The following is a 17,131-nucleotide window of genomic DNA, read 5'->3' as shown; positions in this document are numbered from 1 at the left end:
ACAACAAAAGAATTGCAATGCCATTACAGCTACTTGAAAAAGAATTTAGAAATGTATTAATAATTATAACATTATTTAAAGAAGGAAAGAAGATCATTACTCTAGGGATTCAAAGAAATTAATGGTTTGTCAAAATTTGATGCTTTATTTTCCTTAGGAAAAGAAACATACACATTAATCTTAGAAAAACAAATTATTTCACCAAAGGAGAATTAAAGGGCAGATGTAAAGTACATCCATACTAAGTACAAAGATATAGAGCATAAATTTCCCTTTACTGAAAAGTTTGTTTAAATCAACTGAATGTCCTTTATTACCATGGCAACTCAATACTGAATAACAATAGTTGCTATTTAAAATATTGCTTTCAAACCAACATCAAAGGCATTCAAATAAATACTACTTTAGATAAATCAGCAAATCTAGTTACAGAGCAAGAATATTTTCTTATTAAAGATACAGGCAAATCTTCTGTCATACAATTAAAATGGAAATGGTCTGCAGATCCAGAAGAAAAATACAATCAGCTGCATGCTCTGGTTATATAAACCACCTTTTTTTTTTTTTTACAAATATTAAAGCCAATGTCAAAGCATTACAAAAAATACAATCTTAAACTGTCTTACATAAGGTGAAGAAAACTAAGCCCATATAGGCAATTTTCAGAAGATGAGAACATAGAGCACATGTTCGTATAATCAGCTAATAAATGAATAAGAACACTAATCGGAGACAGAAAGATAAGCAACCTAAACATCCTGTACTTGGCATATAGCCTCCACAATATTCTTGTGAGATCTTCTCAAGTATACCAAAATTTGTCTGTTATAAATTCCCACTTTATGTGAAATTAAATTATACATATTCTAGAATTTACTTCTCTAAAAAGAATTATACTGTTTTACAGCAATAATGAGCTCAGAAATGAGGAAACAAGTCCCTCCATTGGGTATGTTGTAGGTGAGGAAACTAAACATCAGACAACTGGCTGACAGTCCCAAGGTCACACAGCCAGCAAAAGGCAAAGAGATTTAAACAAAAACAAAAACAAACTCACAGTCCAGTGTTCTTTCCACTGCCATCACTGCCTTATTCTCTCCAGAGAAAATACTGTACTCCTTTTTCCCTCCTCCCTCCCTTTACTTTCTTCTTGCCTAAGGATTACCTTAAATAAGAGAAAAATGCAGCAGGGTCACACACAATCTGCATGCCTCAACACCTAGCACTTTTAAACACTGTAAGGTCTGAGGCAGCCAATGCAGTATTACACAAAGGGAAATGGATCCTTTCATTTTTAGGGGAAGCACAGTGATAAAAGTCTATTCCTGTGATACTCATTATTCTGCTTCCTACTTGTTAACACACTACTAAAAAAAATCAAAAGCAGCTTTTGAAAGAACTACAAACAGACTTCTTGGCCTCTAAATACATCAATGAATCAATGTCTATAACTGGCTTTCCTTTAAAATATAACTTGTCTTTTATTGCCACAGAGGCTAAACTGCAACAAAGATTGACAGGAAAAAAACCCCAGAAGTTCAAGAAAAGTGAAGGCAAATAACAGACATTTTTGGATAAACACATTACTGCTAAAAGGTGGATTGTAGATTTCCACAGTCCACCTTCTAAGGAAAATGTTTTATTTTCACTTGCCACACAAATGTATTTTTTTTAAACAGTGTTGGCTTTCAACAAAAGAAACACCTCAAAGTGATCAAGACTCAGCTTGAGACTAATTCAGCTACTGCTTTCTGCACAAACTCTAAATACCCCCTACGTGCGTGTTCAAGGAGGAACAGGCAATTTTATCCAAGACCCAAAGAAACTGGAGGTTTTCTTTTATGTTTTGATGAAGTTCAAACCTAAAACCTTGGGCAAACAAAATCAATGCCATGCAATATATGGTCCTTTGAGGCCTATCGAAACCAACCATGCAGTGAGTTTTTCTCTGTTCTTAAATAGAGAACGTCCTGGCCAAAGACCAAGCCCATGGAATGTGTGGATCAAGGAAGAGCAACAAGAAAATATATGAATCCACTGCCTTTATAAAGTGCTTAGCAAGTACATCAAGAAAATGAGTGCTTAAAAATATTCCTTATGATAATGATAATGGCCTTGCACTTGCCTTTTTGCCTTCTGTGAAATTAGTCCATTAACACTAGGCTGATTCGGCAAAGTGACATTATACCTTCTTGGCCATTTGGTACATTACTACCATGATTTTGACATTGATTAAGAAATTATGTTACCAGGAAAATTCCTAATTATTCCTATTTTCCTTCATGTTATATAGTAAAATCAAGTAGAAAATACTAGATAGCAGAATCTAAACTTCTCTTAGGAACATAACAATTCATAATAAAAATATAACAATCCATCCAAACAAACCACTTTACTATAACTCTACTTCCAGTTTCAGTGTCACTATTTTCAAGACTAAAAGAAATATTTTTTAATGCGATAGAAAACAAAAATTTTGTATTTCTGCCCATGTTTGAGGTTGTAAAATGAATAGACTATAATAAACCTAATGAGTAGTGAATTCCTGTTATTTACTAAGAAGTTTTTATATTTCCATGGTATTACAAATGAGTTGTCATCTACTAAAAAATGACAGCATATATTTCATGTTCATAAAATGAGAAACCAAGGAAAAACAAATTATCCTCTCTCCTGAGAACAGATGGGCATTGAAATTGTAATATACATATAATGTGCTTCTCATTTCCTTGATTTCTGAGGCTATGAAATACAGATTTTAAGCCCAGCTCACATCTTTTGAATGATTTATCATATTATGATAGCAAATAAGTTAAGTTCCATCAAATTGATGAATTAATTGTCCTCAATGATTTCCCCATAGACTCACATGAGGCTAGAATTACAGGGTTTCATTATACAAAGCATATATACTTTAAGATATAATAGGTTTATTCTCATCCTGACCCAGATCCACCTAGATGTATACACAGGTAATTGCATCTGTATTTGCTCCTTATCTCCCACTGCTAATCACAGGCAAGATCAGTATAAATTCAATCCTTCTCTGAGTTCTGGGAAAATGCAGAAACAGGAACAATTTCGAAATAGGCCCATTTGTGATGTGCCTCTTTTTATACACTAACTCTCTCTACTTACTGGTTTCCAAGTTACTCAGTAATTCACAGCAGTCTGTACCATCCCCATACCTCTCCCTTGCATTTCCTGAGGACATGATTTTTATGAGGCTAGAGAAATCTCTTCCCACGGTTATTGTTCAGTCCTATTTCACTGGACACCACAGATCACTTCCTTCTCAGAACTCAGGGGATAAACTCCTCCACTTCCTTGACACTATGACAAATCTTTGATTTAATGTCTTTTCCTCTAACCTAGTCTTCTTCCTTTCTCTTCCATGTAACACTGGTAGAGTGACACACAGACCATGAAAATTTGATTTCAGCTCTGTTTAAAACTCTTCACTGTTTCACCTTTTTCCTTTAGGAAAAAGACCAAGTTTCATAGCAATTCCTATACATTCCTCCTCGTCTTGACCTCTGGATACCACCTAAGCCTGGCTTCCCAATAGCATGACACTGTCTGACATGCCATGCTAGTTCACCCTTCTGAGCCATTTGAGCTATTTCCTTCCCTGGAATAATCTCCCACTCTGGGCAAGTCTTATTTATCCCTAACACTCAGTTTGGTCCAGAAAACCTCCCAAGACTCCCTCCCAGAAACTTCTGCATCCTCTATTTGCTCCTGAAACTATACCACCTATCTTTCCAGCAGTATCAACTCTTCCCTCTCTACCTCGTTCTCATTATTCATGTCATTCCCTAAGTATATAAATAGGTTATAATTATTATAACTATTAAAATATAATCATATGCCCCTAACTTACATATGCTTTGTCCTTATTTCCTCCCTTCAGCTGCTGACCTATTTCTTTATTTCACTTTATGTACAAACTCTGTAGAATTTGTCCAGTGGTATTCTGGCAAATGTTTAATAGCCAGAGCTAAAAACAAATAATAAGTAAATACATAAGGCCTACTTTATGGTTTGCTTAGTCCATTAGTGCTGCTATTACAAAATACCACAGATTGGGTAATTTACAAAGAATAGAAATTTATTTCTCACAGTTACAGAGGCTGAAAAGTCCAAAATCAAGGCACCAGCAGATTTGCTCTCTGGTGAAGGCTGCTCTCTGCTTCCAAGATTGTGCGTTGTTGCTTTGTCTTTAAATGGCAGAAGAGCAGAAGAGCAAAAGGGGATGAACACAGTGTCCTCACGTGTTGGAAGAACAGAAGAGGGTGAACCCACTCCCTCAAGCCCTTTTGTAAAGACACTAACTAATCCCGTCCTTGAGAGTTCTGCCCTTGTGACTTAATCACCTCTTAAAAGCCCTACCTCTTAATACTATCACATTGGTGATTAAGTTTCAATTATATGAATTCTAGGGGACACATAGGAATGGTGTTTGTCAATTTCTGTGAAATAAATACTCTCACTGTGGATAATGAAAAGCTATCAAACATGACTTCACTGATCACAGAATTGGGAAGAGAGACATCCTCTTTCAAGTTCCTAGGAGCTAACCCCAGCACACTGCTGGATTTGTCTATACTTACCATCTCCACTTCATCTTATACTTTTATTATCTCTTAAACTTATTGCAATCAGACTTTTGTTCCCAACACTCCATTAAAGCTCCCAAAGTCACTGATTCAGCCCTGATTTTATTCCACTTCTCAGCAGCATCTGATACAACTGATGGAGCCCTCTTTTTTTTGAAACACTGTCCTATGGTGTCTAGGAATCAAAAGCTCCTGATTCTCTTCTTACCTGGCTAGCCACTAATTCTCAGTCACCTTTGCTGAACACTACATTGAAATGTCTCAGGGCTCTGTCTTCTGTTATATTTCTTATCTATACCCATTCCCTAAATTAGTTACCCTTGATGGGACAGTGCCATCTCTTAGGGGAAGTTTGGAAAGCTTGTGGAAGCCATTTGGTTCCTACAATGATGATCAGAAGTTACTGAAAATTAGAGTGGCAGGATCAGGGCATTCTGTAACGTTGTGGAGAATATGATGCAATAGATAATTGTCTCATTTCCTGTATGCTTTGCAAATGACTTGCTGGCTACTCATGCCAATAAAAACTCATTTATAATTATTAAAAATGCAAAGTTTTGGCATGATTTTAATACACACTGAAATTTCTAGGATTACAACCAGCCTGTAAACTGAAGAAACATTGTGCTCTATTGTGTCTAGAACTTAGCAAAAGATGTTCATCATTTTGGAACATCACGTCATAAGTGCTGTGAGTTGAACTTTGTCTCCCCAAAACTTATTTGTTAAAGACTTAACCTCCAATGTGGCTGTATTTGAAGACAGCACCTTCATGAAAGTAATTAAGGTTAAAGGAGGTTATAAGGGTAAGGACCTGATCAAAGGGGGTTAGTATCCTTGTAAGAAGAAATAGGAAACAGCTCTCTCTCTCTCTGCTTCTCACATCTCACAGTGAGTTTCATGTCTCTCAGGATGACACAGTGAGAAGGCAGCTGTCTGCAAGCCAGGAAGAGAGCCCTCTCCAGAAACCGAGCATGCTGGCACCCCTACCTTGGACTTCTAGCCTCCATAACTATGAGAAAACAAATTTATATTGTTTAAGTTACCCAATCTATAATATTTTGTTATGGTAGTCTGAGATAACTAAGACAGTAATGGATACAGTGCTAATGGTACCTGAATTGTATTTGGTGCCTATATTTAGAATGTCTTATTTATAATAATTCTGGATGAAGGTACAAGTATCTACCAACTTAATTATGATTTCTCGTGTAGTCATGCCTAGAAGTTTAATACTGAATGTAAATCATTTGTTATAAATCACTTTATTTTAATAGCTTCTTTAAACTTACTAAAATAGGATATTATATCGATTTTTTTTAAATTATGTGTGTATATAGTCTACAAATTTAATTTTAAGACTGGTGAAGTAGGCATATAAAACAAGGTGTTGGATCTGACAGAGTTGAGAATTGCTGCTGTAGGTGATCCTATCCAATTTCAAGACTTCAAATCTATCAATATACTAATAATTCCCAAATTTAGATCTCTAGTCCAGCCCTCTCCCTGACTTCAGACTCATATATGCAAATGCCTATGCAACCTCACCTCTTGGAAGTCTAAGAGATGTTTCAAAATTAATATTCACAAAACTAAGCTTTGCATGTCCACTCTTGCCCCTCAAACAAGCCACAGTACTGCCCATCTCAGTAAGTGGCAGCCTTATCTAATCTACTTAATCAAGCTAAAAACCTAGAGTCTTTTTAAATTTCCTACTTCCCACCTCAAATACATCAATAAAACCTATCAGATTTACTTTTAATATCCAACCACTTCTCATTACCCAGTCACTATCACCTTAAACCAAACTAGCATTTTTCTCTTGTCTGGACTTCAGTACGAACTTCTCTCTTAACTCATCTTCCAGTTTCCACTTCCGCCTACCTCCACTATATTCTCAACATGGCAGCCAGAGTTACCTTTTCAAAATGTGACTCAGATCCTGGTTAAAATCCACCAATAAGTTTCCATTACATTTATAATAAAAGTGAAGTCCTGCAAGTGCCTACCTATTCTGACCCATGGGTATTTCTCAGACCTTATTTACTATGACTTTCCCACTTACTCACTAAAGTGTCAGTAACACTGCACTCCTCTCCTCACTGGTCCTTGAACACAAGTATTTGGCTTATTCTGGGTTTTTGCAATTCCTCTTACCTCTGTCTGAAATGTTATTCCCCTGTGTATTACGCCTCTCCATTCAGGGCTCTATTCAGAGAGTTTTGCCAATCTACTGCAACAGTCCAAATCTAGCCAGAAACACGACTCTTCATAATTTAAATGGAAGGAGTTTAACAGAAGGAACTACTGACTCAGGTGAGGGAAAAAGTAAGAAGCCAAACTGAAGATGTTGAAGAAATCCAGAGAGTAGCAGGAAGCTACCACTATACATAGAGGCTGGTGGGATATAGGGCGTAGGTGAGGCTACCACAATCCATAAACCAGGGCCATACGGCAGGAGATAGAACCATCACAAAAGCATTTTCAAAAAGGTTCCCCTGGCCCCCACAGACCAGAATACGGTTTCTATGACAGCAATGCTCAGTGCTATATTTCTAGAGACTAGCAGAGTCTGGAACATAGTTGGTGGTTAACACATATTTGATTATTAGCAAAAACAGCAAAATATTATCTACCACAAATAACTAACCATAGTAATTTACTAACCATAGTAACAACAATAACAAAAAGAGTACTTCCAGTCACTCCTTTGTGGATGTAGCAGTTGACAATAAATATTTATTATGGGCTTAGACTAGTTTGCAATATGTGAACATGAATTACGTAAAACCTATGAGATTTCTTATACCCAAATATGATTCATGCTGTTCAAAGAAGTCAGTCTGCTCAATTTTTTTTGTTTTTTTTTTGGGATCTCCTCTTTCAACATGTCCTTCAAAATGGGCTCAGTATTCAATAGGAGCACTTTTTTGTCTTTTTGTAGCAACCAAAAGCCATTCATAGTTATATCTAGTATAAAGGGGATGACACAATTGTCCTAAAATATATTGTCATCATAAACTAATAACATTAATATAATTTAGTGTGGTCATAATCTGACAAGGAGTTGCAAAAAATGAAAAAGAAATTACTTTAAACACATAACACATATTCTCTTTTAATCTTTTAATGGAAAATCAGCTGGATAAAGTCTGAAACATGACTGGCTTCTACAGTGACATAGTAATAGAGATAGAGTTATCATCTCTTTTTTGGCCCAATTCTTAACTAAATCTGTATCTAATATTACTCGCATTGTGAGTAGTCAATATATTATGTGATCAGTGCAAATCCACAATGTTATACTATTAATACTTAAAGTTAACTATATGTTCTGATTGTAGAAAGCTTTTCCAATAGACAATGCAAAAATTTATACCTAAGATTCAAGGAAAAGTTGTCATGTGATACTTACAAGGACTCCTTTATTGTATGTTTATCCACAATTATTGGCAATTCATTAATTATTGAATTGATCAATGGTAAAAATTTTAGAATTACATGTGGATACTATGTATATAATACTTTTGTAGTAAAAATCAAACCTCTCTGGCATAAGCTGCTATTTAAACCACTAAAATAACCAAGAGTATTACATGATCTCAGACATTAATCAATAGTAATCATATCTAATGAGGAAATTAACGAGACATATTCAGACAGTTAAAATGATAATCAAGCCAAGAGGTAATCCATGACCATATGTTTGAAACTGGAAAGAATGACTGATTCTAAAAGAGCAGCAAAATAGCAATCCAATTAAAAGAGGTATCTACTTGGGTAATCCACTCTATCCCCTCTACTACCATCATTTCATTGAAAAATCTGAATTGTGTTTAAGGGGTTTTAAGAGTCTTCTAGATTTAATTGGTCTCTCACTCATTTAAGAAATGAAAATAGAGGCATGGTGAAAACAAAAATCTAGAAAACAAATATGAAACTCTGATGCCTCCTTGTCCTGTGCTGTATAGCTGCTGCACAGGCTTCTCGGGCACTCTACAGCTATGTGGAGTTGATTAGTCTTTGAAAGATCATTTACAGAGCCATTTTAAACCTGTTCTTTAGTCCCTGTACACTGACAATTCATAACAAATTTCAGTGAAGAAAAAGTCACTATTAAATATCTCTAAGTCGGTTTTAAAAAATAAATCTGATACTCAATCTCATAAACACCTCTTTAGTATGTCCTATACCTATTGCTCTTACTATTGGCTTTTAATCAATTCTTTTAGAATAAAAACCAGTGATCCTTTATCTTAAGAATAATGTTCCTATTTGTCCTTCAATAATTGTAATCTCACTGTTTAAAGGCAGCTAAATCTCTTTTTGGACTAAAGTGTCAGATAGTGACATGATTATTTAGAGGTTCTCTGCATGAACGCTTGACATTTTTTCTAAGTCAACAAATACTTCAAGTCAACAACAAAAAAGGTCTATTAATTGAAAAGCACCTGACTGGAACTGAACTCTCTGAATAGAATGATCTTGTTTTTCTCAATGGCATAGTATATAAAAAGGAGGATAAAATTAACATTATTAAGCGTACCTAATAGAGATGATTAAAATAAATGGTGAGATGATCACTTATTTTAATGAGCTACTGATGATAGAAAATAACTTTCTGAAGAAACTCAGTAACAATAGCTAGTAACAAACCATCAGAATGTTTTTGCTTACCCTTATGAATTAAATTATGTCTTCATTGTGTTTGTTTTCCTTCAGATATAGAATTCCATCAATTCCCACTTGTTACAAAGCTTAATTCTGCTATACTAGGATTTTTACTAGAAAAGAACTCCCCTCATTCTTCATTTCCCAAACAGTGCAAAAAAAAATTGTGACTATGTCAACTGATTCTGGGCATATCGTGAGAATTAGTATGTCCGTACCATACCAGTGATTTTTCATGAATGGACTAACATGATCTTTTTTGAATGCTACCATATGAACATTATTTATGTAAGCCTTGTATTTCATGATTCAAAATAGATCATTACTGCTCAAAGATCTTTTTAACTCATTTAGTTGTCTGTCCATTAAATCCTATGTTGCATATTTTCTCATATTTTTCAAGTCTCCAATTCCAAACTGGCTATTTTTTCTAAAGACAGGGAATTTTATACATACTACCATTATTTTTTAAAACTATAAAATATAAGCTCCTTATGTTTACTATCCTTCTCCTCATCCCAAAATATTTCTTTGTTATTGCTCAACATCTTATCCTTCCTTTATTTTTACAGATAGTAGTTTCTCCTTTCTAATGCTAACTTCTCAACCTATGCTCACAAATCCATTCCTTCCAGTTTCCATCTCCACCCCTCCCCTGCCTCCTTCCCCTCTGCTTTCAAGTTCCCACATGTCTTCCCTTGAATCTGATCCATCCAACTAGCCACTTATTAATACTGTATTCATCATGGTGCTCCAAATCTTTAAAAGGTTCCCAAAAAGTCTCTAGATTATTATAATATTTTGTCAAGGCATTCATAATCTTGACCAAGTCGACCCTAAATAACTACTCCCCATAAAAAAAATCTTTGCTTTTCTTTGATTGATATGGTTTTTGTTTTGCTTCATTTGATTGACTTTGCTTTGGTTTATTGGATTGAAGGCTGATTGGCTTATTCTTCCCAAATGTTTCAATCATTGCATTCCCTGATTTTTGACAATGCTGTGAATTTCACTTAAAATTCCTATGTCCTATTCACACTCATGGATTGGAACAATCAATATTGTTAAAATGTCCATGCAATCTAGAATGCCCAAAGCAATCTAGAGATTCAATGTAATTCCCATCAAAATACCAATGACACTCTTCACAGAAATAGAAAAAATAATGCTAAAATTTATATGGAACCACAAAAGAGCCAGAATAGCCAAATCCATCATTTTTGTTCTAAAAATAACAAAACTGGAGAAATCACATTACCTGACTTCAAATTATACTACAGAGCTGTAGTAACCAAAACAGCATGGTATTGGCATTAAAAAAGAAACACAGACCATTGGTACAAATAGAGAACCTAGAAATAAATCCAAACATCTATAAATGAACTTATCTTTGACAAAGGTGCCGAGAATATACAGTGGGGAAAGACAGTCTCTTCAATAAATGGTGCTGGGAAAACTGAATATCTATATGCAGAAGTACGAAACTAGACCCTTATCTCTCACCATACACAAAAATCAAATCAAAATGGATTAAAGACTTAAATCTAAGACCTAAAACTGTGAAAATACTAAAAGAAAACATTGGGGAAATTCTTTAGGACATTGGTCTGGGCAAGAACTTCTTGAGTAATACCCCCAAAGCACATACAACCAAAGCAAAATTGGATAAACAGAATCACATCAAGCTAAAAAGCTTCTGCACAAAGATGTGGAAACAACCCAAGTGCCCATCAATACATCATTGGATTAATAAAAATGTAGTATATGTATACCATGGAGTACTACTCAGCCATAAAAAAAATGGTGAACTAATACCTCTTAATACCTCTTGTACTAACCTGGATAGAACTAGAGACCATTCTTCTAAGTGAAGTATCACAAGAATGGAAAAACAAACACCTAGGTACTCACCGTTAAATTAGAACTAATCTATCAACACTTATGTACACATATGGAAATAACATTCACTGGAAATCAAGCAGGTGGGAGGGGGAAGGAGACGATGGGTAAATTCACACCTAACATGTACAATGCACACTATCTGGGGGATGGGCACACTTATAACTTTAACTCAAATGGTACAAAAGCAATTTATGTAGCCAAAACATTTGTACCTTTGTAATATTCTGAAATAAAAAAATAAAATTAAATAAATAAATAAAATAAAATAAAAAGCTTCTGCACAGCAAATAAAACAATCAATAAAGAGACAACCCACAGAATAGGAGAAAATATTTGCAAATCGCCCATCGGAGAAGGGATTAATAATTAGAATATATAAATACCTTCAACAACTTAATAGGAAAAAATTAAATAATCTGATTAAAAAATGGGTTAAAGATCTGAATAGATCTTTCTCAAAAGAAGACATAGAAATGGCTAGCAGGTATATGAAAAAATGCTCAAAATCATTAGTCATTAGAGAAATGCAAATCAAAACTACAATGAGATATCATCTCACCCCAGTTAAAATAGCTTTTATCAAAAAGAAAGACCGGCAATAATGAATGCTGGCAAGAATGTGAAGAAACGGGAACCCTTGTACATTGTTGGTGAGAATGTAATTTAGTGTAACTACTGTGGAGAACAGTTTGGAAATTCCTCAGAAAACTGAAAATAGAACAACCATATGACCCAGCAATCCACTGGGTTTATATCTAAAGGGGGGAAAGACAGTATATTAAAAAGACATCTGCATTCCCAGATTTATTGCAACAGTAGTCATAATAGCTAAGATTTGGAATCAACCTAAGTGTCCATCAACAGATGAATGAATAAAGAAATTGTATATATATATATGTGCAATGGAATATCATATAGCCACAAAAAGAATGAAATTCTGCCACTTTCAACAACATGGATGGAACTGGAGAACATTGTGTTAAGTGAAATAAGCCAAGCACAGAAAGACAAATCCTACAGTTTCTTACTCATATTTGGGAGCTAAACATTAAAAACAATTGATCTCATGGAGACAGAGAGGAGAAAGAGAGTTACCAGAGGCTGGGAAGAGTAGTGGGAGGGGGAATAAAGTGGAGATGGTGAACAGGTACAAAAATATATCTAGATAATTAGATAAAATGAAGAATATTTGATAGCACAACAAAGTGAGTATAATCAAAAACAAATTAGGGTATACTTTAAAATATCTAAGAGTGGAATTGGAATGTTTCTAACACAAAGAAATGATAACTCTGAGATGATGGATACCCCAATTACCTAATTTTATTAATTCACATTATATGCCTGTATCATCACATGTACCTTATGATACACAACTATTTTATACTCACAATAATTTAGAAGAAAAAAGAAAAAAATTCCTACATCTTTTTTCATTTGCCTGATTTCCAAGGTTCAGCTCAAATTCTATCTTCTCTGTAAATCTTCTCGTTTAGCCCTAGATTACATTAAATCTACATTTTTGTGATTTACTATAGATTTTACAAGCCAACTTCCTGTTTATCACTTAATTATAAAAATATTTAAATTTATATTTGCATTCATGTTTATGCCTGAATCCTTTCCTTCAAACAACAACCTAAATGACCAAAAAACAAGCCAACATTTAATGAACATCCACTTGTCAGTCACTCTGGTGGGTCAAGGGAATATAATAATCAATAATATTTCTTTTTATTTACTCAGAACTCTTAATACAATGCATCTCTTAGATAATAAAAAGTACTTATTGAATAGATAAGTAAAGCATCACCAACACACCTGCTGTTAAAAGTGACCACTATTCCAAATAGGCTGTGAGTTACTATATATACAAATAGACCACATAGAAGGTCATGCAAGAACTGAAAGATCTGTGTGATCTAGATCTCAAGTGTTGATTATTTTGAGAGTCAAAGCAACCACAAATTTTAAAATCATGTTTCCTAAGAAACACATTTCAGCATTCCCACTATTGCTAGTACATGTGACAAGTAGGCAGAAACCTATGATTTGCAAGCACAGTGAAAAATATATTATTAATAATTACTGATATCCAAGGTATTCTGATTCCAAAAATGCACCTTACAAGAAGAAAACATAGATGTCAAAACTATACAAGTAAAAACAGAAAACAGAACAACAACTTGAAACATACACACATCTCTATATATGCTGGTAGTTACACTACTTAAACACATTCAAATTATGTCACAGTATTTTCAAAGCATATGTCTTAAAACTCTATGTTCTACATACCTGTCCAGTCTCCTACTATTTTAAGATGGACCCCAAATGTTGCTTTGGTTTCAGTAGGACACTAAAAAAAAATAAATAAATACTAGAATCAATTCTGATTAATAATTATATATTAACAGACTATGATTCAATTATAACTTTTTTTCTCATAGGAAGTGCCCCAAATCAATAGATAATAGGAACATACTAAAATCGATATAGATACTCATTAGTGGAAGAAAAAAGCAATGTCAACAGTCAATAAGACAATCTACAATTCTCTAAAACCACATAAATATTTATATAAAACAATAAATTACACACAATCTAAAACTGCTATACTGCATTTAACTACAAATCTTGCTAAAACATCTTCTGAGTTAAAATACATAAGAGGAGCCAGCTATTAATCACAAAAAGAAATGAAGACTAATGGTTTTTGTCATTTTCTCCCTAGATCTTATTATGTATTTCACATCCTAACAAATTCCAGGGAGAAAAAAGTTAGCAATGTGACATGAATTTTCCATGTCCAACAATTATGTTACTACAGAAATAATTTTATTCCTTCCCTTAATTCTCAGAAGAAATTTGGAATGCAGTAGGGAGGCTACCTGGGGAAGGAGATAAATTATGGGACTGGAGGTAAGAAGAAGTATCTGTGGTCTCATGTTTAGGAAATCTAGAAAACACCCAGGTAGTCAAAATGAAAATAAATTTTAGTTTACAATAAGAAAAATGAAGAATTTCTTCCAATATTCCAGATTCCTAATCCCTAACACATAATTCCAAAATTCAAAAATTTTGAAAATGAGTTTTTTCATAACTCATTTGGTAGCACTATTTGACCTGAATTGATGGGAGGCTAATGATGTGAGGCTAATACTTCTGTATCAAAATTCATGCAGAAGAATCATCCTACAGAATTATCAATTTGTCTATGAATGTTGACTTGTATCCTGTTGGAGATATTAAGGAATGTATGGAATATGCACACTTTTTAAAGTCTGTAAGTTCTGAATGCTGAAAATACATCTAACCCAAGGAATATGGATCAAAGATCATCTGCTTGTGACTACTCAGCATTTATCAAGTACCATGTGCCAAGGGCAGTGCTAAGTGCTTTATTTCTAAAATCTCACAATAACCTCATAGAACTGTTTTTTATAGACAAAGAAATTAAGTAACTGAGTCTTAAAGACTTGCCCATGACCATACAGCTAGTAAAAAGATAAGACAAAATTGGGATCCAGGTCTGTTATTTCTTAATTATGGCAGGCCACTGTCTTCAGTAAAGCAAAGAAACAGAAAATGGGTGACAGTTGCATAAAAGATCAAATGGAATAGCAGGAAAATAGGCATTTGTTCAAGATTAGTAGAATTTTTTACATGCAACAATATGAATTATGGGGAAATATGGGCTGAAGTTAAGGCACAGAGGTTTGAAGGACCCCGTGATTAGACACTGGGTTACATAAAGCAAGTCTAAGACCTCAGAACTTGCTGTGTTGATCAATTAATATATTTCATGTAGGGATGCTATAAGGAGAGGAAGGAAAGGAAGATAAAGATACCATGGAGATATGTTATCAACCATCAGTCAAAAAGGAGAGGTCGCTTGAAAATCAGTGAAAACACTAAATTAAAAGGTAGGTATTAACTGCTTGTTCATAATAAGTTATAAACAAACTAAAGTCACATGATCTACACTCAGGAATTGGAATTAAGGTGACATGGAATTCCCAAATTACCATTCTGCAATCAGTGTTTTTGATAGGATTGTTACTGCTAATCATAGTACAAAGTATTAAAATACATTGAAATCTTTTAAAATGATATTGTTTAAACATTATTTATACTATTAAAATGACATTATTTCATTTATAGTTGTGATTCTGTATTAAATTCATTTACATTTTAGTTTTTAATAACCCTGAGAGTAACCCATTTTGTTGTTAGTAAATCTCCAAATAAGATGACATTACCTGTAAAAACCATCAACCATTTTTACTTCATATTACTTAAGGCTGGCCAGAGCCTCTGTGTAATAAAAGTTGTAGCTCTCAGCAAGCAAGACACCCAGCAAAGTTCCCAGCTACCAATCTGATCATCCACATGCCATGGATGTCCTTCACTGGGAACTATTAATAGATCTATTTCACTATGACAAGATGATCTAAGCCAAGAAGATATCAGGATGAGAAGCAAATAAGTTTGTCTTTGTGTGCCGCAGTGTGCATCTGGCTTGATAAATCTCATAACGCATTCTAAAAGAAAATGTGTATTTCACCAAATACTCATATCTCTATTCTATTCTTTCAGGACAGACACTGTAAAGGTTATTACACATGATGTTTATTTAACATGTCCTTGGGTTCCATAGGAGACTGCAAGCATTTTTCTTATAAGTGCTAGCCAAATGTATCACTAGAGCTTCATAGGCTGGTTTGGTTTTGAATGGATAAAACATAATATTGTTTCTCTCAACCTCTGGGGAATGATATCTTCATAAGTCCCTGATACTTTCCCAAACTAGCTAGGATTTCAGACAACGGACTTTTTAACATACTCTACCTGAGTGTATCACCTCATATTTGAACAGAGGGCCTTCACTAAATACCACACAGAATGGCTTCACCATACATGGTTTGAAAAAATGAATGAAGATCTTAGAATCACATTTTAGTATCTTTGTACAAATAATATTGAGATTCACTAAAATTGCCTAAAGCAGAACATAGTAATTCCTTAACGTTTTTCTCACTATCTTCTTAATAGTTTCAGAAAACTTCTCAAAAGAAAGAAATAATAAAAGTATTGGTATCTATAGCTATACTGTTTCTCCTAGAACATAATAAAATATATACTTATGACAATTTTCAACTAAAAATGTTACAGAATAATATGTAGTTAAGTTGAAATAAAAACACAGATAAGTAGTGCTTTTCTCCATGTATCGAAAAAAATTGGAGAGAATATATAATAAGCTATTAGGAATATTAACTCTTGGGAAGTAAAATTGAAGACAGAGAAAATGAGGATTCTCATAATTATTTCATACACATGTATTTTTAAATTTGTTATAAGCCTTTGCTATGTTTATAATTTTAAAATATTTTAAAAGTGTAATTTCACTGTAAACATTAAAATATTGCTGAATCTTACTTTAATTTGCTAGATGTAAAGAATGGATTTTGGTTCATATTGACCTTAATATAAATACCAGAACATATATAACCAAAATTTAAGAATAAGAAAAATAAAAAGTGACAGAATTTGAATACAACAACAGATCTGGAGGAATGCGTACTTTGATATCCTGGAGCAAATATAAGCTTTTCCTTTCAATTATTTGTTCCATATAGCACTGGGTTTTAAATTTGCAAAAACAACTAATCATTGTATAACAGTCCCACAAAAATGTATCTCAGGAACAGAAAAACAAATACTACATGTCTCACTTATAAGTTGGAGCTAAACAATGGATATACATGGTCATACAGAGTGGTATAACAGTCCCGAACCCCTGGGCCATGGCCTGGTACCGGTCAATGGCCTGTTAGGAAACGGCCATGTATCACCTCCTGAGCTCCACACTGCCCTTCCCCGATCCATGACACCCCAGCCCCCCACCCTCGGTCCATGGAAAAATTGTCTTCCAC

At 34.1% G+C, this 17,131-nt stretch overlaps 1 protein-coding gene across 5 annotated transcripts in view; it reads right to left on the bottom strand.

Annotated features, from left to right (window-relative positions):
* The window catches only part of NOX4 (NADPH oxidase 4), a 143,707-nt gene that overhangs the window by 38,472 nt on the left and 88,104 nt on the right, over positions 1-17,131 (bottom strand). For all 5 annotated transcript variants that reach the window (XM_045557151.1, XM_045557153.1, XM_045557155.1 and 2 more), the window contains one exon: positions 13,491-13,551. In XM_045557151.1, coding sequence (XP_045413107.1) covers positions 13,491-13,551 — 61 coding nt within the window. The remainder of the gene's footprint in view (positions 1-13,490; positions 13,552-17,131) is intronic.

This window comes from Lemur catta, chromosome 7 (assembly GCF_020740605.2).
Source record: "Lemur catta isolate mLemCat1 chromosome 7, mLemCat1.pri, whole genome shotgun sequence".
NCBI lineage: Eukaryota > Metazoa > Chordata > Mammalia > Primates > Lemuridae > Lemur > Lemur catta.
The sequence above is the reverse complement of the archived record's forward strand: the minus strand, read 5'-3'. Positions and strand labels throughout refer to the sequence as shown.